At 35.3% G+C, this 24093-nt stretch overlaps 1 protein-coding gene across 3 annotated transcripts in view; it reads right to left on the bottom strand.

Annotated features, from left to right (window-relative positions):
- The window catches only part of TMEM38B (transmembrane protein 38B), a 58630-nt gene that overhangs the window by 19014 nt on the left and 15523 nt on the right, over positions 1-24093 (bottom strand). For all 3 annotated transcript variants that reach the window (XM_029921038.1, XM_029921037.1, XM_029921039.1), the window contains 4 exons: positions 22872-23028; positions 9497-9681; positions 8594-8681; positions 4431-4548 (listed from right to left, as the gene is read on the bottom strand). In XM_029921038.1, coding sequence (XP_029776898.1) covers positions 4431-4548; positions 8594-8681; positions 9497-9681; positions 22872-23028 — 548 coding nt within the window. The remainder of the gene's footprint in view (positions 1-4430; positions 4549-8593; positions 8682-9496; positions 9682-22871; positions 23029-24093) is intronic.

Consider the following 24093-nt stretch of genomic DNA (forward strand, 5'->3'; position numbering starts at 1 on the left):
GGGGGGGGAAGACAGGTGGTGGTGATGGTGGAGGGCACTTGAGGGGAAGAGCACTGGGTGTTGTATGGAAAATAATTTGACAATAAAATATTTTTTAAAAAATGTTTATAATCATTAACACTGAGATCAACCACTGGTACATAATGCACCACATTTATGATGTGACTTTGTACAGCCAGTGCCAAACAAAAGCCATATATCCCTTAGGATATGTGTAACTCTATAAGAAACATAAATGGTGTGCTTAAAACTGTGAAGCCTAAATTTCAAAGTCTCGCTCCAAAGCTCATGTGCTTTGCCCTACACTAACAGTCTTAGTTCGCACATATTTCTTTCCTCCAAAACCTGGATTTTAAGAATCACAAAGGACTTGTGAGAGCTGGAAAAGGAGAAGGGAGTCCTTGAATGAAACTGGGGTCATACAAGAACTGAACATCACTGAATGTTCAGCTTACGTGGGCTCTGAAAGAAAGGAAGAAAGAAAAGGACAATAAGAGGGAGGGAAAGATGGGGCGCCTCTGACAAGACTGGTTAAGAAAGAAGAGAGGAACTCCTCCTTGACTATAACATAAGAACTGATTCTAGACTAGCCCTCCAGGCATAAAAGGCACATCCTGACAAAATACTGAGGTAAATACTTTTGGGCACTGGACAACAGACAGTGTAAGACTGGTCATGAGAAGAGACAAACTGATAAAGTGATCCACACATTTACCCTCATTCTGCCTCAGGACAATTTCTCAAGCAGAGAGCTAGAACTGAAACATGGGTGGCGGAGACTGGTATCAGTGAATCTAAATGGACTTGACCAGAGTAGGGCATCAAAGAGGAAGAAATTTGACAGGTTTGGGGCCCGGAAGGAGACTCCAGATATCTAAGTGGTACCACAAGTCCTTGACTTAGGGCTAGCCTGCACATGTCAAGAGGGAGACTATGTGTGGCCTACCAGAAAGTGGTTTCTGGTGGATTGTGAGACCATCAGAGATACCAGAGGTTGAGCAATGCTAGGGGCATTTATTTTCTGTTTCTCTTACTTATGTAACTCACTATTTTTATACTTATAGTTTTCTGTGTGCTTACTTTGCTTTTGGGAAGCTATTCTCTTTAAAAAGAGAAACCGTATTTATTTGTATCTTTGTATATGCCAAAGCACTGGATTATTATTATTATTTTATATCTAAGACATGAAAAACTATAGTAGCTACTCAGAAACAAATGACAAGTCATTTAAAAATTAGTTTAAGGGGTTCCTGGGTGGCTCAGCACATCATATTCTTACAGTTCATGAGTCTGAGCCCTGCATTAGGCTCACTGCTATCAGTGGGGAGCCCACCTCGGATCCTCTGTCCCCCTCTCTCTCTGCCCCTCCTTCCCTCTCTTTCTCAAAAATAAATAAAATACTTTAAAAATCAGTATAAATATAAATGGAACGTGGGCAAAACTATGTGTTAAAAATGCACATTCTATTTAAAAGTAGGTGGATAACAGGGGCACCTGGGTGGCTCAGTCGGTTAAGCATCTGACTTTGGCTCAAGTGGTGATCTCACGGTCCATGAGTTCAAGCCCTGCACTGGGCTCTGTGCTGACAGCTTAGAACCTGGAGCCTCCTTCAGATTCTGTGTCTCCCTCTTTCTCTGCCCCTCTCCTGCTCACGCTCTGCCTCTCTCTCAAAAATAAACAAACATTAAAAAAATAAAAAAATAATAAGTTGGAAGATAATAGGAAAATGCTGGGAAATATTATGACAAAAAAATTAGAAGACATGCAGACTATAAAAAAAAAAGTAAACTTCCTCTATTTGCATATGACATGATCTTGAATATAGAAAATCCTAAGGAATCCACACCAAAAAAACCTATGAAAACCAACTGATTTTCAGCAAGGGTATCAAGACAATTCAACAAGGGAAAGAACAGTCTTTTCAATACATAATACTACAATGAACAGATAACCACAGAATCCTCAAGAATGTAAAATTAGATATCCACAGAATGTAAAAGAATGTTTAATTGAATTCTTCCTCATACCATACCCCAAAATTATTTCAAAATGCATCAGGAGCTAAATTAGAGCTAAAATTATAAAACTCATAAAGCATAGGGATAATCTTTTTGACCTTGAATTTGGCAACAGTTTCTTAGATATGACATCAAAAACTTTCACAACAAAAGAGAGAATCAGTAAATTTGACTTCATCAAAATTTTAGAAATTTGTACTTCCAAAAACATTATCAAGAAAGTGAAAGGACAACCCATAGAATGGGAGAAAACATCTATAAATCAGAAACCTAGTAAGGATCTGGGACCCAAAATATATGAGGAATTCTTACAACTCAACATTAAAAAAACAAATGACGCATTTAAAAATTGGCAAATGATCTTAATAGACATTTTTCCACAGATATACAAACAAGCACATGAAATGATGTCATCTTTCTCCATCAGTCATCAGAAAATATAAATCAAAATCACAATAAGATGCCTTTTCACAACCACTAGAATGGCTTTTTTTTAACGTTTTTAATGTTTTATTTATTTTTGAGACAGAAACAGAGCATTAGAGGGGGAGGGGCAGAGAGACAGGGAGACAGAATCCAAAGCAGGCTCCAGGCTCTGAGCGGTCAGCACAGAGCCCGGTGTGGGGCTTGAACCCACGAACGTGAGATCATGACCTGAGCCAAAGTCGGAGGCTTAACCAACTGAGCCACCCAAGCACCCATAGAATGGCTTCAATAAAAAAGGCAAGCATTGATGATGGTATGTGAAATTAGAATTTTCGTATTTTGCTGGTGGGAATGTAAAATGATGAAGCCACCATTGAAAACTGTCTGTTAGTTCCTCAAAGGTTAAACACAGCATTACTATATTATCTAGTCCATTTCTATATGACATACCCAAAAGAAGCGAAACACGTATCCACACAAAAAAAGTACATGAATGCTCAGAGCTCATGATTTCTATTAGCCAAAAAAATAAAACCCAAATAAATATTCATCAACTGATGGATAAACTGAATGTGGTATATCCATACAATGGACTATTGTTTGGCAATAAAAAGAAATAACATACTAATACATACTATAACATATGAACCTCAAAAAAATTACAGTAAGTAAAAGAAACAAGTCACAAAGACACATATTATATGATAGCAATCACATGAAATGTCAGAATAGGCAAATTTATAGAGACAGGGAGTAGATCAGTGGTTGCCTATAGTCGGGGGGACTGAGGGAAAATGTGAAGTAACTACTAATGGGCTTCTTTTTTGGAGTGATGAAAATGTTTTAATATTGATTATGGAGACAGATGAACAATTCTGTGAATATACAAAAAAATGCTGAAATGTATACTTAAATGGATGAATTATACATTAAATAACATATATCTCAATAAGCAATTATAAAAAATATATATGTAGCTCAAAATGTTGAGGACTGGGAGAGAAGAGAAGAGATATGAAGAGATTTTTGCCTCAGATATTTGAAGTACTTCAATACAGCCACAGATCACCTCCATAGCAGAGACTACTGAAACAAAAATAAACTATGCCTATAGTGACTTGGTTCTTTCTAAGATATAAATTTATATAATATGTAGTGTTTTCCTTTTAAGAATCCCATAGGTAAGTTTTTACCCAAAAGTAGCTGGGCTGAGGGTTAGCTATAAAATTCCTCTATATTTAAATATTAATCTTATTTTTAAACCAACTGTCTACTTTTGAATAGGGAACAATATTTAATAATGGTAAGAACAACAATAATCAGAATTAGCCTCATGATACAGCTGTAAATAAAATTCGTAAGATACATCACAGTGATAGAAAGACTTGCACCATCTCTAAACCTCTCAACAATCATATAATGAAGATGAGGAAATCAGGATTCAGAGACATTAAGTGACTTGCCTATTCAGGAATTAGACAGCAAGTCTAGGATTTGAACTTAAGACTGCCTGTCTCCAAAACCTGTGATCTTACACCACACCACCTCCTATCTTCAAGACAGAATAAAGCTTCCAAGGCATCAATAATACAAGAGACTATCCACAAATATGTCCCACTATAAAATTTTGAAATGTTACAGTTTAAAGGAACCTCAGAGAACATCTACTCTAAGTATCTCATTTTACAGAGGAGACACTGCTGTCTGTAGTCTGATCGGCTATAGCTACTTCCACTACTCTCTGGCCTCCAACATACATTAAACTATCTGCAAATCTTTCATGATAGCCTCAGCATAAATCAAATGAGGAATCATACAGTAGCTATGTTTCAGAAAGTCATGGATGAGCTGAATAAACATCCCAAAATTTACCTTTTTAGACTGCAGTAACAGTAAAAAATAAATGTTCCTGTTACATGCCTAATATGCAGAATTCTGGTTATACGGCATTTGTAATATGGATTTACAGCTACTTTGAATTCTTACCTTTGTGACCACAAGAAACATAGTATAAAGGAACATAAGATTATGCCTTGATACTGCCAGGTGTTTGGTGTGCTGGAATGTGAAGATAACAGATCCCAGTAGGGTTACCTTGGCAGGGCTGAAAATAAAATACATTTTAAGTCAGTAAGTGATAAACATGATCCATCCCTACATTTCTCAAAGGGTACTCTGAAAAACATTAATTTAATATAATTATGAGTTAGTAATAGATGAAAATGAGTTCTGTGAATATACTTCTAAAGTTTAGAAGTACTAAGTTATATAAAGTATAATTTCACTCTGATAAAGTACCAGAGATCTCAGAATGTTCACACTTATTGTGACCCTCTGATAAGTAGCGTTCATTTCTATTTACAGTATTTCTGAAACACATTTGACCATATAATACCTTTTTACAAAGAGTTGAAAGTCCCATGTTCCACAGTATGACTTAGAAAATAGCAGATTAGCCCTTATAGTGCTAAATAAGCTCCTTCAGTCATGTGGGAGAAGGAAAAAAGCAAGCCTTGATTTACAGTATCTTCCCATTTCCATGGTGTAAATACTCCCATCATAGTCAATTTCAGGCTGCTGTGCAGAATGGAGCAGAGACAGATACACACAACCAGCTCTCATACAACAGTATAAGCCACATCCAGCACATTACTTGGCTAACTCCAGCATAGAATATTAGTGTTAGTATCTTAACAAATCAGTGCTGAAATTTTAACATCTATAAGATGTTAATCTACAAAAAGAAGCATTACTCTCACACACAACCAGCTCTCCATACAACAGTACAAGCCATATCCAGCACATTACTTGGCTAACTCCAGCACAAAGCATTACTTTCATGTTACATGTTACATATTTGCCACACATTTAAAGTATATCTGAGTAACAGATCATTATTTAGCTTTGTGCTTACAACTAGAGAAAGATAAATGATACACTCTTAGAATTCCACATTACAAAATATGACCAAATTTAACAGTGACTAAAAGCCATTTTATGAAAAATTATTTATTTATCAGAAGCTAAGGACTGAGTTCAAAATAGGGCTAGGTTTGGGTAACAGAGGGTTAGACCTTGCTTAACAATTGACTGGAGAACATTAATGTTCTGAACAGTGGTCTCTAAAACTTTTTTTTTTAATTTTGTTTTAATGTTTATTTTTGAGACAGACAGTGTGAGCAGGGGAGGGGCAGAGAGAGTGGGAGACACAGAATCTGAAGCAGGCTCCCAGTTGTCAGCCAGAGTCCAGCATGGGGCTCAAACTCACGGACCATGAGATCATGACCTGAGCCAAAGTTAGATGCTTAACTGACTGAGCCACAAGGCCACCCAGTCTCTAAAACTTCTTAGCTGCACATCCCTATTGGTTAAAAAAGGGGGATTTTTACACATTCCCTAATACATGTTGATTAATTAATTTATAAATTAATGTATGTACACGGTATTAGAAAATGTACACCAAACTGACTTATTTATTTATCAAATGGACATTTTTAAAGGATGAGGTAGGGGTGCCTGGGTGGCTCAGTCAGTTAAGCATCCAACTTCAGCTCAGGTCATGATCTCAAGATTTGTGATTTCTCAAGACCACATTGGGCTCTGTGCAAACAGCTCAGACAGAGCCTACTGCTGCTTCAGATTCCCTCACTCTCTGCCCTTCTGCTCACACTTTGTGCCTTTCTCTCTCAAAAATAAATAAACATTAAAAAAAGTTTTTAAATAAAAATAAAAAATAAAGGATGAGGTAAAAGGAATTCCTTTTATCTTAATGTTCTTTTGCAATTTGTTTCTAATAGTTTAGATTCTGTACCACAGTGCCTCATCATGGGTGTCCTCTTAGCACACTCACATTTCATTTTGGATTGCATTCCCTTAGAGCATAAATTCAGAAGCACTGAATCTGAAAAGCAATGATTTTGTAGTCAATAAAATGGGGCAGGGAATTGAAGAAGGGCTGAGATTTAGAAAAATGTCAATGAGATTGTTCTGGAAGATGAGGATGCATTTAGAAAATATTCTTGTATTAGTTTCCTATGAAACTAGAAAATGAGCTTACCTGCATCCAAAATACAATAGTGGGATAGGGATAGGGTAATAATTAGAAACATTCCAACTCCAAAAGGGAGAAAATAAAAGGAAAGGAAGAAAGAAGTCACTGGTCCTAGCAATTTCAAAAATCCAGCAGGGCAAATTCAATTAGGTTTTCAAGGTTTCAAAGCCTGGGAATAATCCTCTGTGACATCAGGCTCCATCCTCTGAGTCAGCAACTTCAACCTCTGCACTCACGGCTTTGGAGTTTGCACCTGGACTCCAACCTGCGGGCCTGACCCAGGCCTCTCAGCCCATGGCTCTCAGTGTCTGCTTCAGCAGCACATATACTAAAATGGGCCCATGTCTCCCAGCCAAAATCCATTCTCCCTTTTCCTTGAAGGGTAACACATGTTTGCAGCTGAGCAGTTTTATCAAGTTTGTTTCCTGCCTATAGAATTTTGGGAATCTGACAGCCTTCTTTTATTTCAACTTATTTGTCCTTTTCAGTTGCAAGCTGGCAGTGTTTCTGATACAATATTTTCAAAACTCTTGTGGGTCTCTAACATACGACACAGGGACCCAGGCCATGAGTTAAGATGGCCCTCCACATATGTTTCCTGGATAATCTCATGTCTATTCCTGGCTTGTGTTGTGTTAGCTGAATGGATCCATGAGTCACATACCTAGTTTCTTTAACACGAGCAGTAGTTTTCCAGACAGACCTTTTACCCTTTCTCCATTACAGACTTTCCTAAAAGTCAATCTCTTAATTTTATCACCTTTTGCAATCTGGATAGGCTAAGAGTTTTCCAAATTATCATAGTCTTGATTTCTGTGTTCAGCAGCTGTTCTCTCAGTTCAACTCTTTCCTCTCTCATTTTACTTTAAGCATCAAGAAACCAGCCAGACCTTTAACATGGCTTCAAAATCTCAAGTACACAAGTTCACTGCTTACAAATTACACTTTCCACACAACTACAGCACACAATTCAAGTAATTTTTCTGCTACTATGTAACTACCACATCTCCTCCAATTTCCAATTATCATGCTCATTTTCTTAAGCCTTCACCAGCACCTTTAATGTTCATAATTCTACCAACGTTCTGTTTATGTCAATATACGTATTCTCTAAAATCATATACGGTTTCTCTACTATGCAGAAGTATTTGGTAACAGATAAATAGATAAACAGATAATATATACACACATACACAAAATAGTATACTGAACTATGATTACTCTCACTTGACCAAATGACCATTCATTCATTCATCTAATATTTACTGTCTACTCATAGATTTGTTCAAGAATATGTGCAGGTTACCTGGCCTGTTCAAGAATATAAGCCAAGGAGGAGAGAATAGTAAGAAATGAAGTCAAAGCAAATAAGATATGGGGGAAAGGCAGATCTTGGACGGTCTTACAGACTATCTGGGGAGTCATTCCAAAGTTCTGAACAAAGGAGAAACAATTTGATTTTGGTTATAAGAGCCCAAGAAATGCTTTATGAAAGACATTTTGAAACATATACTCAAAAGGAGAGAAATTTCCCTTGAATATCACTAATGCCTTACTTATAACTTATCAATCATGGCCTTCTTGGCTCCATTTCTAACAATTATAGTTTATTTCCTCTTTCCTTATGTGTAATTAAGCTCAACTCTCATTTTTAAAGCAACAGAGGACTGATTTGGATTGATAATGGATTGATTTGTTCCCATACGCTTTACATTTTACTACCAGAACGTGTTATTTGAAATGGGTGATATTGTATTCATTAATAAAAATGCCAAGAGCCTACAACTGATTCATTTCCATACAGAGAAGTGTGTTCCTATGTAGTTTTCTCTCCATAAATACACACAATTCCCACAATTCTATAACAATCCAGAAGCTTTTGTTTAATTTTATTTTCTAGGAAGATGAATCCACAGAGAAAAGAATCAATATCTATTTTAAAAACTACATTTGAGAGAGATTTCTTGAAAGAATAAGTTTCCTGACTGTCTTCCATTATCGTGACTATTTATTTTTTAGCTCCATTGCACCCACTTTTAGAGATCTGGTAAGACCTAAGGATAAAAAGCTGATCTTGGTCTAGTTTATACCAACTCACTAGGACATCTTCAGCCATTCATCAGCTTCTGGTTTCCAAACTCCTTTCATCAACTGCTCAAAATTTGTGATAATGCTACCACCTGCACCTAAAAGTAAAATAAAACAAGAATATTTAGTCAAATTTTATGGAGAAAACATTTGAAACAAAGCTGTAATTCTATCTCCTGAGGAAAAATTCCAAGAAGATCCCCAAATTATAATTTTGAGGAGGAAGAAAAAAGTTTCCTTGTACATTTATGGTACTGAGACAATTGCAATTTCTCCCTTTCATCAGTGTGGTAACTGCCTATTGTACCATAATTAAGGTTAAAAAATGAGGCCTCAAGCACAAAGATGTTCTTAAAGATTTGTTTCAGGCCTGAAAAATAAATTTTCTGCTTTATTATTTCCTTCCCTGATACCAGTTTTAGGTGCAGTATAACATAACAAGAGAATAGAGAAATTTATTCAATTTCTACATACAAAAGAACTTGACAATGAAGGTAAGTGATGTAAAGATGAACTCATAATCAAGCATATTTACTATTTTTAGTCATTCAGCATGAGAAAAAAACACAAAAGAGCAATTTTTTTATATAACTTTTTTACATAATCTTTGAAGTAACCTTATTTATGCTGGCACTATACTATACCTTAATTAACTATGAATCCCTCTGATTCTGGGCTACTAATCAGACCAATAGTAAAAATTTTATGCTGTAAAATAGGTTCAAAATAATGGCTGATGAAAATGTACTAGTGAAAATGCCAGTTATAAATTTACTAGCCAACAGAGAAAAACTTCCTACTTCCAAAAATACTGTTACTAAAGTATGTTGTCCTTATTAATGTAAATAAAGAATTGTTCAGTAGCAGTAGTATATCAGTAACAGTATATTTAAAATCACGTTGTTAATATTACCTCGGGCCCATCCAACAGCTATCATGACTATCCAGCCATTTTTGTAATAGTTATTTGCATGTGTGACTCCACCTACTATTTTCCAAGTTCTGGTCACTTCCTTCATTCCCGCAGCCAAGAGTTGAACAGGTAGGAAAGAATAGCCCTGGGAAACTAGGTCACATGGGCAAAAAAATGCAATATACCTGAAATTAAAATTTAAATATTTTAATATATGTATATATTTATAATAAAAATTATTTTAGGACACATTTTATAAATTAAATTTTAAGTGTTAATATGTTTTGATATATAAATATAAGTACAAATTATTTAATAAAGATTTAAATATATACTCAATTTAGTTGAGTAAGCTTAGATTTTAAATAATTAAATCAGAAGAACAATAATAAATAAAAACCCAGTATATCAGCAATAACTATTTGGCAAAAAGCAGCAACTGAATTATCCACATCAACTGCTTCTTTAAGAAGACCACAGATTGGGTAGAATCAATTTTTCTAATCACAGGAGGCATATATAATAATCGGCCCAAAAGCTATAATCAAAGGAGAATTCTACCTTATTTAGACTTCTGAATACTGTATATATGCAAAAAGTATTTAGTGAATTCCTAATTTGTGCCTATACTCTTCTGGAAGGTAAGTGCTAAATCCACTAACAAAATGAAGCAAATATATAATCACTTTAAGGATCATGACTTCTCTAGCTGGAGTGTCATCCTCTGGGGAAAGGAATTAGAAAAGAACCCTTAGTAGCTAAGATGAGCTGCATTTCGACCTTATTAACATCCTTTTGTGTACTACATAAACTAAGACCTATGCAAAGAGAAGTCCTAGCTCTCAAGGAGACAGATTTGTGTTGAGCAAAAATGTTTTTTCATACAGGTGAAAGTTATGAAACTTGTTCTTCAATTAAATTGTGATACTAGTTTAAGAATAACTCACTCCACAGATAAATTATTTTTTTTAATTTTTTAATGTTTTTTATTTATTTTTGAGAGACAGAGAGAGACAGTGCGAGCAGGGGAGGGTCAGAGAGAGAGGGAGATACAGAATCTGAAGCAGGCTTCAGGCTCTGAGCTAGCTGTCAGCACAGAGCCGACGCAGGGCTTAAACCCATGAACTGTGAGATCATGACCTGAGCTGAAGCTGGACGTTTAACCCAGGTACCCCTAAATTACTTTTTGAAGCTTCATTTGCTCTAAGCATCTGTTCGAACAGTTTACCAATGGTGTCAATTGGAAAACACACTAGTTTTTTTCTCCCATTCCTACAATACTCTCTGGCAAACAACTGCGTGCTTAAAGCAGAACATAATCTTCTTTCTAATAAAGTGATACAGAATACACCACGTGAATGAAGTACTGTATCTCTTCCAAAAGAAGTTGTTATTCTTATCACAATTCATGACTCATAAAGTCAGAATTCCCTAAAGTATTCATGAAATGTGAAATTTGCTAAAATACTACTTCAGAGAGCCAATGCAGGATGCATGGTTTGTTCAGGCTAAAGAACCCTTTCTTCTCCATCTCCACTTACCAATTCCTTCCTATTCTCCAAGGTCCCAGTCAAATACTACTATGTATACTGACTTTGGGAATTTCATTTCAATATTCTCAGTTCAGACTAAATTCTGCTGGCTGTGTACAACTAAAACAAATCAATTCTTATGCCTCAACATCTCTTTATACATTTTTCTCTATAACATAATAAATTACAATAGTCCTTAAAAGACAGTAATCATTCATTTTGTTATCTCTTCACCTAAAACTCAGCATGATAAAAAGCAGCTAGCTCTAAATTAAACCATTTATTAGCAGTTAATCTGGAGACAAAATACAAAATATACCAAGTCAAAGACTTATTTGATAATTAAAAGAGTTTGAGAGAAAGGAATAAACTATCTGAGAGTAATAAAAAGCATTTTGAAAACAACTCAAATTATTTAAAATTTTTACATGTTCATATATTTTGAGAGCCTCTATTCACTTCTCTTTAAATATAGAATAAGGAAGTCAGTTAAGTATTGGAGGGAAAAGTTATACTTTAAAATAAGCAATTTTTAAAAACATTTAAAAAAAATAAAAATACCTTGATATCCACCATAGATCTTATTAAGAAAGGGAAATTAGGTTTCACTTTAGCAGGATAAATGTTCCAAAGTAAAAAACTCAAGGAAACAAAAGCTAAAAAAGAATACAAATGATCCCATTTTCATTTTCTACACCAAGACTATCTTTACCATGAGTTAAAAACCTCAACTACTAGCAACCCTGGGCTTTTTATAAACTATGTGACATTATGGCATATGGTCTAAAATTTGTAATTATTGCTATTTTTAAATAAACAAGTCTTTAAACTATTTAGTCAGATATTTCTAAAGTATAACTACAATAAGCTAACATTTTAAACAAAAAACAGTTCTCATTTAGAGTGTTAAATAGCCACAGGGCAAAAAAACAATTGATTATTCTTGTCAGTAGATTCACAAGTAAACATTATCAGACCAATGTCTCCCTAAACGGCCATTCTTGCTCCATAAAGGAAGTTAGCTTTTTAAAACTAATGAATCACTCAACTAACACTCATTATGTATTTACCATACTCTCCTTTGTCAAGACTATATTTCACCTCTTACTAAAATTGTCACTTCTAAGGCAACTTTAACTTGTAAAGTATCTAACGAAAACATATTGGATAAGAAGAAGAAATGGAGCATATAAGACAAGAAACAGAATGAGAAGGCAACTGATTTCTCATACATTTTTAAGTCTCACAGGTTAAAAAAAAACAGCAAACAATAGTTCAAAATAATAGAAGTTAGTCTAAAATATGATGTAGTAAGATGCCACACCACCAACAATTGAAAGATGGAAAAGTAGAATTCAGGTTAATACCAAGAGCTGAGCAGAGAGAAGCTTCTCACAGTTAGTAACAGAATTCTGTTTTCACTCTATTATTAATTCCACCAGTCTGACTACAAAAGACGTATTATTTAACTAAGCCAAAACAGAAAGACGAAATCCATATTAGTCCAATATGACAGCTTTGTTCTTGTTCTTATTGCTTTATCAAGTTAATATGTTTATGTATTTTATGTATGCTTTGAAAAAGACTTAAAGAGTGACATACCTATAAAACCATACCTTTTATTGTATTTTTCCTCAAAACAATGCAGTCACAGTTCTGCAAATGTGCAATATTTAATAGCTGATACTTGGAAGTTGAAGGAAATCAAACTGGGGCACAGAACTCAATACACAGGAAAATTACCAACTATTAATATCCCCAGAAACAGTTTTCAAAAAGAAAAATCCTATAAAGGTATACACTGTCTTCCAAACAATATTATACTATGACATAACAAATTATTGTTTCCCATTGCCAGTAGATGGTGCTAATATCCACATGTGAGCACTATAAGCTGTTATGCTCAATAAAGATGGCCTTTCCAATAGGGCATTCACAGAATCCCGTAGTTTAGCTTGCTAGAGTTTGAAGTACATCCCAGACATCACTTTACCTCTCAAATTAAAATCAAATAAAACAAAGATTATAATTTTTCTCAATATTAAAACCTAAAAAAAAAAGTACAATATATTGTCTTTAAACAAGTATCATTTTTTATATTTAAGAGTCCAAGAGGACAGATATATTGTCTGTATTTCCAGAAATCAAAACAATAAGAGCCAACTAAATAAAGACAGCCTACGTTTGAATCCTGGCCCCAACTACTAGGTATCTGTGACACCTTGGGCAAGTGACTTAACCCATCTTGCCTCAGTTAGATCACCTGAAAAATAAGAATAAAATTGTACCTATCTCACAGAGCTCTGGTAAGACTTAAAGAGGATAATATATACAAAGCACTAAGAAAAGTGTCTAGGACATAGTGAATACTACATCAGGATTTGTTATTATTGTTGTTTTACAGTCAATAACAATGGTCAGCAGAATAAATAAAATACAAATATTAATATAATAAATTATACAGCCTGAGAAGGAATGTACAACCACATGAAGAAATACATGTGAATCTTGGTAACATAATGTTGAGTGGGAAAAAAAAAAAGTCGCAGAAACTAAATATAGTGTGATATCCCATTTTAAGATAGGGCCAAAAACAAGTAAAACTAAAAACTTACTGTGTAGATAGTCATATGTATGATACACCTTTTTTAGAAAGGTAAGATTAACACAAACATAGAAGTTATATGTAGGAAACGTGCAGAGTAATGAGATGGGGAAAGAGAAACATACGCAAGTTATTGGTAAAGTCCAGTTCTTAGGTTGGGTGCAATACAACAGAAATGTAAAAACAGTTAACTACTATAAGAAATGATGTACTATTATCTAGCAGAGTTTAAGAATCACCTTTGCTGTAACTCAAGAAATCTACTTAAGCAAATACCAAGAGAAAATCTTGCTCAAGTACTAGTAAGTACATATAAGAATGTTCTTAGCAACATTGTTTGTAATGGGGAAAAAAACTGGTAACAAGTCACTGTCAACAGAGGAATAGATGAATAAATTATGACAACTAATTCTAGTATGCAATACAGTGAAAATTAATAAATTACAACCATATACAATAAGACTGAATCTCAGGAACAGAGACTGACCAAAAACAACAAGTCACCAAAAAATGCACACATATGGAGGGGCCTAGGTGGCTCAGTTGGTTAAGCGCCCAACTTCGGCTCAGGTCATGATCTCACAGTTCGTGAGTTCAAGCCCCTTGTGGAGCTTGTGGAGCTCTCTGCTGTCAGTGCAGAGCCTGCTTTGGATCCTCTGTACCCCTCTCTCTCTACCTCTCCCCTGCTGTGCACATGCTCTCACTCTTTCTCTCTCTCTCTCAAAAATAAATACTAAAACATATAAGTGTATAATTCCATATATAATACTTTTTCAAAAACTAGAGAGTTTAGGGATATACACATATGCTAAAACTACACAGAAAAGTAAAGAACTGATAAGCACAAAATTAAGGATAATGGTTACCTCTGAGAAAGGAAGAAAGGAAATGGGATTAGGCAGGTGGTGGGGGGGTTGCATACAAGGGACAGCAAAACTAACAGCAAAAATTTGGGAAAGATGGTGGCACCAGGGGCTGCACAAACTTTGAACGCTTAAAATCTCAACATAAAAACAGGGCAACTAGAAGGCAAAACCAAAACCCCATCTACAACACTTAAAATAAAACTATGTAACAGGTATCACTTCAAATCCCAAAATGCAAATGGGCAGAGATAATTCACCAACACCCACAAGACCTATACTGTTTGGCAGAAAGAAGCAAGCAGTAGGTGGCAACCAATGGACCCAAGAACAAAACAACTCTAAAACAGCTAATGGATATTCACTGGAAACCACAACAGGCCAATTTGGAAACAACAACAGCTGAAACTGGGAAAGATTCTGGCATTCTCCAATACCAGGTGACACAAAGGGTCCACAATAAGGTCTAAAGAGGATGAAACGATTTAGTCCCCATGAACTTCCAAAACTGATCCATCCAAGCTTTCCCCCAAATAAGCCCCATGTGAAGAAAACACTGGTGTAGAATCAAAACTGAGCAGTACAGAGCAGAAGAAGAAAGAGAAGGTTCCGACCAAACTGGGGAAGGGGAAAAGACACAGGAAATCTCAGAAAGCGGTCCTCATCTTTTGAACACTATAAAAACAATGGAAGCAGGAGCTCTATGAAGTCAGAAAATCTTTCCTGAATTCCAGCTTATCCTGAATGTTTAAGAAATCTAATTCAACATAAAAATGCCCAATGGAAAAGTATCAAGATCAAATCCCACACAAATTTATTCTAAGAAAGAAGAGCAGAATAAATCCCTAGAGACAATGGAAGTGTTCAGGAAAATGCGTCTACCAAACAGATCAAAACTGTAACCCACTATTTCACAACAAGCTAAAGACATGAAGAAAAGTGATACAACACATAAAAGAAAAATAAACATCAGATTTAAAAAAGTGAGAACTGAAGATATAATCCTTAGGAAAAAAAATTTTTTTTAAGGTAAAGAAGGGGCACATAGGTGGCCCAGTCGGTTAAGCATCCAACTTTGGCTCAGGTCATGATCTCATAGTTTGTGAGTTCGAGCCCCGTGTCTGGGCTTCCTTCAGCTTGTGTCTCCCTCTCTAACCCTCCTCCAATCACGCCCTACTTCTCTTTCTCTCTCTCTCTCTCAAAAATAAATAAACATCAAAAAAAATCTTTTAAAGAAAATCACACTTCAGTAATGAAAACAAAACCAAAATGAAAACAAAGAGGAATAAACATAACACTACCTTCAAAGAAATAGAAAGGGGGGAAACATTTTAAATACAAAAAAGATTTTTTAAATCTACTGATTTAGAAAGACAAAGAAGAATCATGCCAATCATAGGAGTTCCTGAAGAAGAGTACAAATACTACAAGTTTGTTAATTTAAAAAAAAGTGTACTTACTAAAAAGAACATATCACATGCCTAAAAATACTGAACCACAAAGACCCACACGAAGACGTATTTTATTTAAATTATTAGGCTTTAGTGGAAAAAAATCTTTTGGGCATCCAGAAAAAAAAGAGTATGTAACTTATAAGGGAAAGAAAACCAAATGATCATCAGACTTCTCACATCAATGTTTTATGACACAAGAAAATAGAGTAACATTTTAAAATCCTCAAAGATACAAAGTGTGATCCAATTATTTTATATCCAGTAATATTTTCAAGTACAAAAGACACAGACAGACATCAATATATTGAAATTCAGTAGTGAATCTACTTCCTAGAGAATAAGCTTCAAACAACCAAAATTACTAGAGACACCTAAGGACTGGTGATAAGCATTAAACATACAGTTAGCTGTAAAACTAAGACTGAATGAAGATTAAAGGAAGAGTAATAGCATGTAATAATTATAACTATGACAATATAAACAGTACATCTATTTTAAAAATGGGAAGTGAATGAAAGTGTATATGCAAAAAAATATATGTTTTCAGTAGTCATATCACTGGTAGTATTAGCACCATCACTCCAAAGCTATTGTGTATTGTGTATATAATACAGAATAAAATAAATGAGTAATGTTGGAATGTTCTAGTTCTATTATATCTTGTACCCTCAAGAAAGAAAATTCTTAGGGTGGAAGAAAGGAAATATATATGTAACAGAAGTTTAATAAAGGCTCAACGGTCTTGAATTTGAAATTAGAAATATCAATATGAACTTAAGTAATTTTATCCTTATTTTTCTTAGCTCTGTCCACTTAAAAAGCTTAGAAACAATAATCAATCCAATAATAATGAACATCTCGAGCTCAAACTGTGGTCTTGAAATGCCATTTCTCACTAAGAGATACTAGAGCTCCTAGAGAAATGACTGATTCCAAAAGATAAGTAGATCAGTCAATCTAATATTAAGTAGCAAGGAGATAATTAGTCTGAGAAGCCAATGTAAAGAAGCTCCCACCAGCCGAAGATGAGACAATCGGAGCTTCAACAATGACAACTACAATTTATTGAAATCTATGAAATATAGTTAAATCCATGAGTTCATAATTACCAAAAAAACAAAGAAAAAGCAAAAAACTAGTCACCTTTTGAGGATGACAAGGGACCAATTAATTATCATGAAAACTAGTAGATAAAGAGAAAGAATCAAGGATTTATCATGAATAGTACAACTGGGTAACCAAACAGCAGATGATTAGTGGGAAACATCTATTTAAAATACTATTCCATTTAATACACAAGAAGATAGAATTAGACTATTACCATTTTATAATTCCCAATTACTTAATGTAGTCATTAAGTGTAACAGGTCCAATGGCAACAAAAAAGAAAGCAAACCTGGGGTGCCCGGGTGGCTCAGTTGGTTGAGCGGCCAACTTTAGCTCAGGTCATGATCTCACAGTTCGTGAGTTTGAGCCTCGCGTCAGGCTCTGTGTTGGCAGCTCAGAGCTTGGAGCCTGCTTCCAATTCTGTGTGTCCCTCTCTCTCTGCCCCTCCCCTGTTCATGTTCTGCCTCTCAAAAATACATAAATGTTTAAAAAAAAAAAAGAAAGCAAATCAAGTATTTTGGGTCTCTTATGGTCTTGCCAAACAGATGTAACCTAAATCAGATTTGCATTCCGGATCAGTCTATCAATTTTCAGGAAACACGGAGAATGCAGGAATATAATGATCTGCACCATTAGTATGCATGAGCACATTCAAGACTTTATAAAACTGCATGTCAAATGGCATGGTTCTTCAAGAAATAAATTATAAGGAAAAAAAGGAATAGAGGGGGAACCTATAAAACAAAAGTGACTTAAGAGACATCAAATATTTTAATGGGTACGACTAAATTATAGTGTCTACGGATGAATATTTGGATGACAAAATTATAAAAATATACAAGAAGTGATTACCACAAAAGTCAGGACAATGGTGTTCTAGTGTAATGGTTATATGAGGTGAGAAAATCATTGTGATTGAAAGATAGGACACACAGAAGAGGCTTCTAGGATGGATGGACAGCAAAGCCTTTTTTCTTAACTTGGCTAGTGGTTTCAAGTTTATACTTTATAATAATTTATTAAGCCAAATATTTGTTTTTTGTGGTGTTGAAGTTAGGTCCTGCCATTCACCAATTCTCTAAGCCTTAATTTCCTCCAATATAAAATTGGGATAATAAAAGATTTGAGGTTAACAAATAATTAAATATTATTCTATTATTTCACTATATAAAATGCATTTATTTTCCACTTCTAGCATATCTTTTAATTTAATTCAAGAAAGCATACATTTATAGGCAAGTAATTTTTCTTAATGTTTATTTATTTTTGAGAGAGAGACAGAGGAAGAGTGGAAGAGGGGCAGAAAGAGACATAGACACAGAATCCAAAGCAGGCTCCAGGCTCTGAGCTGTCAACACACAGCCCAACATAGGGCTTGAACTCATAAACCGTGAGATCATGACCAGAGCTTAAGTTGGACACTCAACTAACTGAGCCACCCAGGCACCCCAGACAAGTAATTTTATTTCATTTAAGGGATCAAAAAATCAAGATCTTACTTCTTTGCTATTCAATTACAGAAATGTCTTATAACAATACATAGCAGTCCATTTCTTTAGCAATAGATTTACTGAACCAAGAAAAGTACTTATCATACAGTTCACAAAACAAAGCCTCTGCTCTGATAAGCTATTATTTTAGTGGAATGAGACAGACCAACCTAAAAAGAAATAAACAGATAATATGTCAGATAATAACTAGTCTAAGAAGAAAAATAAAGAAGGATGATGTGGTTTAGTTGGTTAAGCATTGACTCCTGCTCAGGTCATAACCTCATGGTTTGTGGATTAGAGCCCCATTGCAGGTTCTACACTGTGAATGCAGAGTGTGCTTAGGATTCTCTCTCTCCCTCAAATAAATAAATAATTTAGAAAGGAAGGAAAGAAGGAAGGACAGAAGGAAGGAGGATGTGAGTCAAGGGAGAAGAGGTGCTATTTCAGTCAAGGAGGCCTCTTGGAAAAAGAAGGTAAGAGCCTTCCAGGGAAATAGCATTACAAAGAGAAGAATGCAAACACAAAGGCACTGAAGTAGAAAAACACCTTGTGTTCAGGAAATGGCAAAATCAATGTGGCTAGAGCAGACTGAACAGGAGTACTGTGGAAAGATTACATCAGAAAGAAGGAAAGAGAAAATTATAGGGTTTTATGGGCCATGGTAGGAGTTTTAGATTTATTTATTTATTTATTTGGTAAAGAGAAAAAGAGTGTGCATGTGCAAGCAGGGGAGGGGAGCAGGGGGAGAGGGAGAGAGAGACAGAGACAGAGAGACAGAATCTTAAGCAGGCTCCATGCTCTCAGCACAGCGCTCAACACAGGGCTCCATCCCATGACCCTGAGATCATGACCTGAGTCAAAATCAAGAGTGGAACTCTCAACCAACTGAGCCACACAGGTGCCCCAGATTTTGTTCTTAATCAGGTAAGAAACTACTGAGTTTAAGAGTAATATGTTCTAACTTACTTTTAAAAGTAATTTTTTTTAACGTTTAGTAATTACTGAGAGAAACAGAGCATGAGCATGGGAGGAGCAGGGAGAGAGGGAGACACAGAATCTAAAGCAGGTTCCAGGCTCTGAGCTGTCGGCACAGAGCCCGATGTGGACTCACAAACTCACAAACTGAGATCATGACCTGAGCCAAAGCTGGACACTTAATCGACTGAGCTACCTAGGTCCCCCTCTTAACTTATTTTTATATAAGTTGTCCATGCAAAAAAGAATGGTGGCTGGTATACAGGAGAAGAAGTGAAAGGGACAGTAAGAGTCAGATTCTGTATATCCTACTTTGTATATAGCTTCAGCATCTACACACATTAAAAAATTATAATGCTATGCCAGTATCTTTTTAAAATATTGTTATAGAAATAAAAAGTCCTTGAGAAAGCCTTTTAAAACACATAGCATTATACCCTCTAGATCCATCCACACTGTTGTAAATGACAATACCTTACTCTTTTTATGGCTAAGTAATATTCCACTGTGTGTGTGTGTGTGTGTGTGTGTGTGCACGTGCGCACCTGCATATATGGCACATCTTCTTTAGCCACCCACCTACAGACACTTCAATTGCTTCCACATCTTGGCTATTATAAATAATGCTGCAATAAACATAAAAATGGCTGTACCTTTTGTTTTCTTTGGGTAAATATACCTGATAGTAGAGTTGCTAGATCATATGATAATTCTATTTTTAATTTTTTGAGGAACCTCCATACTGTTTTCCACAATGGCTGCATCAATTTGCATTCCTACCAACAGTGCATGAGGGTTCCTTTTTCTTCATATTCTCACCAGCATTTGTTACTTGTGCTTTTCACTTTAGACTTTCTGACAAGCACGAAGTGATATCTCACTATAGTTTTGATTTGCATTTCCCTGATAATTAGTGATGTTAAACATGGACCTAGGTGGTATAAAGCTAAATAAATAAGTCAGCCAGAGAAAGACAAATACATTATAGTTTCACTTATAGTGTAATTTTTTTTTAATGTTTTATTCATTTTTGAGAGAGACAAAGCATGAGAGGGGGAGGGGCAGAGAGAGAAGGAGACACAGAACCGGAAGCAGGCTCCAGGCTCTGAGCTAGCTGTCAGCACAGAGCCTGACGCGGGGCTCGAACCCACCAACATGAGATCCGACCTGAGCCGAAGTTGGAGGCTTAACCGACTGAGCCACCGAGGCGCCCTAGTGTAATTTAAGAAATGAAACAAAGGGGAAAAAAAAAGAGACAAACAGGGCATCTGGATATCTTTCGTGAGTTTGAGCCCCACACCAGGTGAGCACGAACCCTGCTTTGGTTGGTTCCCCCACCCCAACCCTTGTGGGGCATGCTCTCTGTCCCTCACTCACTTGTGACCCTCTCTCTTTAAAAAAAAAAAAAAAAAAAAAAGGGGCGCCTGGGCGGCTCAGTCGGTTAAGCATCCGACTTCGGCTCAGGTCACGATCTCACGGCTTGTGGGTTCGAGCCCCGCATCAGGCTCTGTGCTGACAGCTCAGAGCCTGGAGCCTGTCTTCAGATTCTGTGTCTCCCTCCCTCTCTGACCCTCCCCTGCTCATGCTGTCTCTCTCCCTCTCTAAAATAAATAAAAACAGTAAAAATAAATAAATAAATAAATAAAATAAAATAAAAAAATTAAAAAAGAGAGAGAGAGAGAGAGAGACAAACAAAAACACTTACATGAAGAGAACTGCTGATTGCCAAAGGGCAGATGGGTAGGGAGATGGGTGAAATAGATGAAGGGATTAAGAGTATACTTATCTTGATGGCCAATAAGTAATGTACAGAATTGCTGAATCATTATATTCTGCACCTAAAATTAATATAACACTGTCTGTTCACTGTACTTCAATTAAAAAAAAGAAAAAGAAAAAAGAAAACACATAGAAGTGGAAGACTATACTTTAAGAGATGATTAAACAAATCTTAGATAGGGCTTTCCCAATCTTAGTTGGTAAAGCATGCAACTCCTGATGTTGGGGTCATGAGTTCGAGCCCCATGTTGGGGCCCCATGTTGTAAAACGAGAGCACAGAATATTTGAGAACAACAAAACAACAACAAAAAACAAACAAGCAAGAAAAACTATGAGAACCAGTGGCTGTTAAATGTCAAGGCACGAAAGTCAAATTTCCTGGTTTTGATCTTAGCTCAATCACTTACTAAATATGTAAATTTTAGCAAAGTTTCTCAATGCCTTAGTTTTCTCATTTGTCAAATTCAAAAAACAATGGCTACCTTATAAAACCCTTATGATTAAATATGAATATAAAGAATTTAGCTGGTACATAATGAACAAGTAGTAAATATTAGCTATCACATTTATTATTCTACTCCTACTTGTTTCCACTGCCATAGGTTCCCACTATTACTTCTTCCCATTGCTACTACTATATTTTTTTTAATTTTTAATGTTTTTTTTGAGAGAGAGAGACAGAGAGCACCAGTTGGGGAGAGGCAGAGAAAGAGGGAGACATAATCTGAACAAGGCTCCAGATTCTGAGCCCGATGCAGGGCTTAAACCCATGAACCATCAGATTATGAACTGAACCAATAGCAGATGCTTAAAGACTGAGTCACCCAGATGCCCCACTACTACTATTTATAACATTCCCTTTTATGACTGATTACATATTCATTTGAAATTTATCAAAATAAAAGTGAACATTAAGTGTTCCTAATATTATATATTTGATATGGCTTTTGGTTAAAAGTATAGTTTTTGCTTCAGATATAACAAAGCACTCTGATTTGTATCATACTTCTTTTTTTAGCTTGAGAGATCAATCTTCTCAAGGATAAATGAATTTGGATTTGCAAGAATCTAAAGCAATTCCTGTTAACATTTTTTTCTTCAGAACTAAACTGAAAACAAAATTAGTGCTAAATTTCTTAAGACTCTGAAAAATTCAACAAGAATATGACAAGAACAATGATTATATAGGAGTCATAATCACTTGGGACTTCCTGTGTAATTGGTCACATTCTTAATTTTATCCTACTGTACATCTATGTGTTTGAGTTAGTTAGATAAACTGTTTGGGATCAAATATTTGATGCCCTTTCATATTTGAGAAGCTTCCACTAAAGATACCTAAGACAATGGTAACAATACTTACCTCGGGGAGAGGATAAAAGAGAAGGGTGAGAAAGAGACAAACTTTGTACTGAAAACCATTGGGGTTTACTGGGTTCCTTTCTTCATACATACATTAGCTTTTCAAGAACATAAAATATTTTTTAAAGAAAAAAAATTTCATTTACTACTAATTTACAAAACAAATTTTACAATGTCTCATAGTTCACCATAATGGCAGCTTACCAGATTGAAGATGCCAGTAATATATTAGTGTTGTTTGAAAGAAACCTCAACGGAGGCTCTGCAAGCAACACACAGGATAAAATTCCTCCACCAAAGCAATGGAGCATAGCAGTGAACCAGCTTGAAAGAGGATTCTTCCATGCCACTGCCGCAGCTCCTGAAATGGTAAAGTAAAAATACAGTCTGAGATAGTTGTATATTAAACAAATCTTGAGGTACCAGTGTCACTAAAGAAATATACTTAATTTCATAACTTTCAAAAATTTACTATTACTCATAGGTGTGACAATCACAGTTATCATAAACTCTTTCTTTTGTTCTTTAAAGCAAGACTATAAACATTTTGTTATGACAGAGGTAATTTGGGGCACCTTTAAAATACTCTGTCCAGTTCCCACTGCCAGTTTCCTAATAGCACATTATTATAAACAATCTCGCTATCTACTCTTTCCTTTCATGGTAGGCACTTCCAGTTGCTATATCAAAGTAATATATTAAGAAAAACTTATCATCTTAAGCACTTTAGAAAATAAAAGCTGAAATAAATAATCTAAGCTTTTAACATGACTCCCTAGAAACAGAACAAAATAAACCCAGCGGTGAAAGGCTGATGAGGAACAGATAAACACATCATCTTAAAATGTCTCCTAACAAAATACTTATTAATTACAGAGAGAAATAATAACTTTAGAGTAGAGAAACCTTGCAGACATCACTGTAAACAAAAAATATCAGGTGACTCCCAAAATGATGCACTAAAAACACATCTTTGCCCCTACAGTATTTCTACCAAAAATATATAACCTGAACTAATCCAATCAGACATATCCAAATTGAGGGCTCTTCTGGAAAAAAAGAAGAAAAAAACTGGTCTATATTTTAACAATGCTGAAGTCAAGAAATACCAAATATAAGGCTGATGAAATGCTCCAGATTAAATAACATCATAGAGACAACAACTAAACGCAATGTGTATTCTAGATAACATTCTGGAGTGGGAAAGAATATTTAGAAATGAACCTTTGGACAACTGATGAAATCTAAATATGGGCTGTGGCTCAGATAATAGTGTTGTAGCACTGTTAAACTTTCTGGTTTTATACTGTGGTTTTTAATATTAATACACTTAAGTAATTTGAAGTTAACTGGGCAAGTGCTTTCAGTTTACATTCAAGTAGTTCTGAAAAAATAATATGCATAAATAATATGCATAAATTCAGAG

This window comes from Suricata suricatta, chromosome 13, assembly GCF_006229205.1.
Source record: "Suricata suricatta isolate VVHF042 chromosome 13, meerkat_22Aug2017_6uvM2_HiC, whole genome shotgun sequence".
Classification (NCBI taxonomy): domain Eukaryota; kingdom Metazoa; phylum Chordata; class Mammalia; order Carnivora; family Herpestidae; genus Suricata; species Suricata suricatta.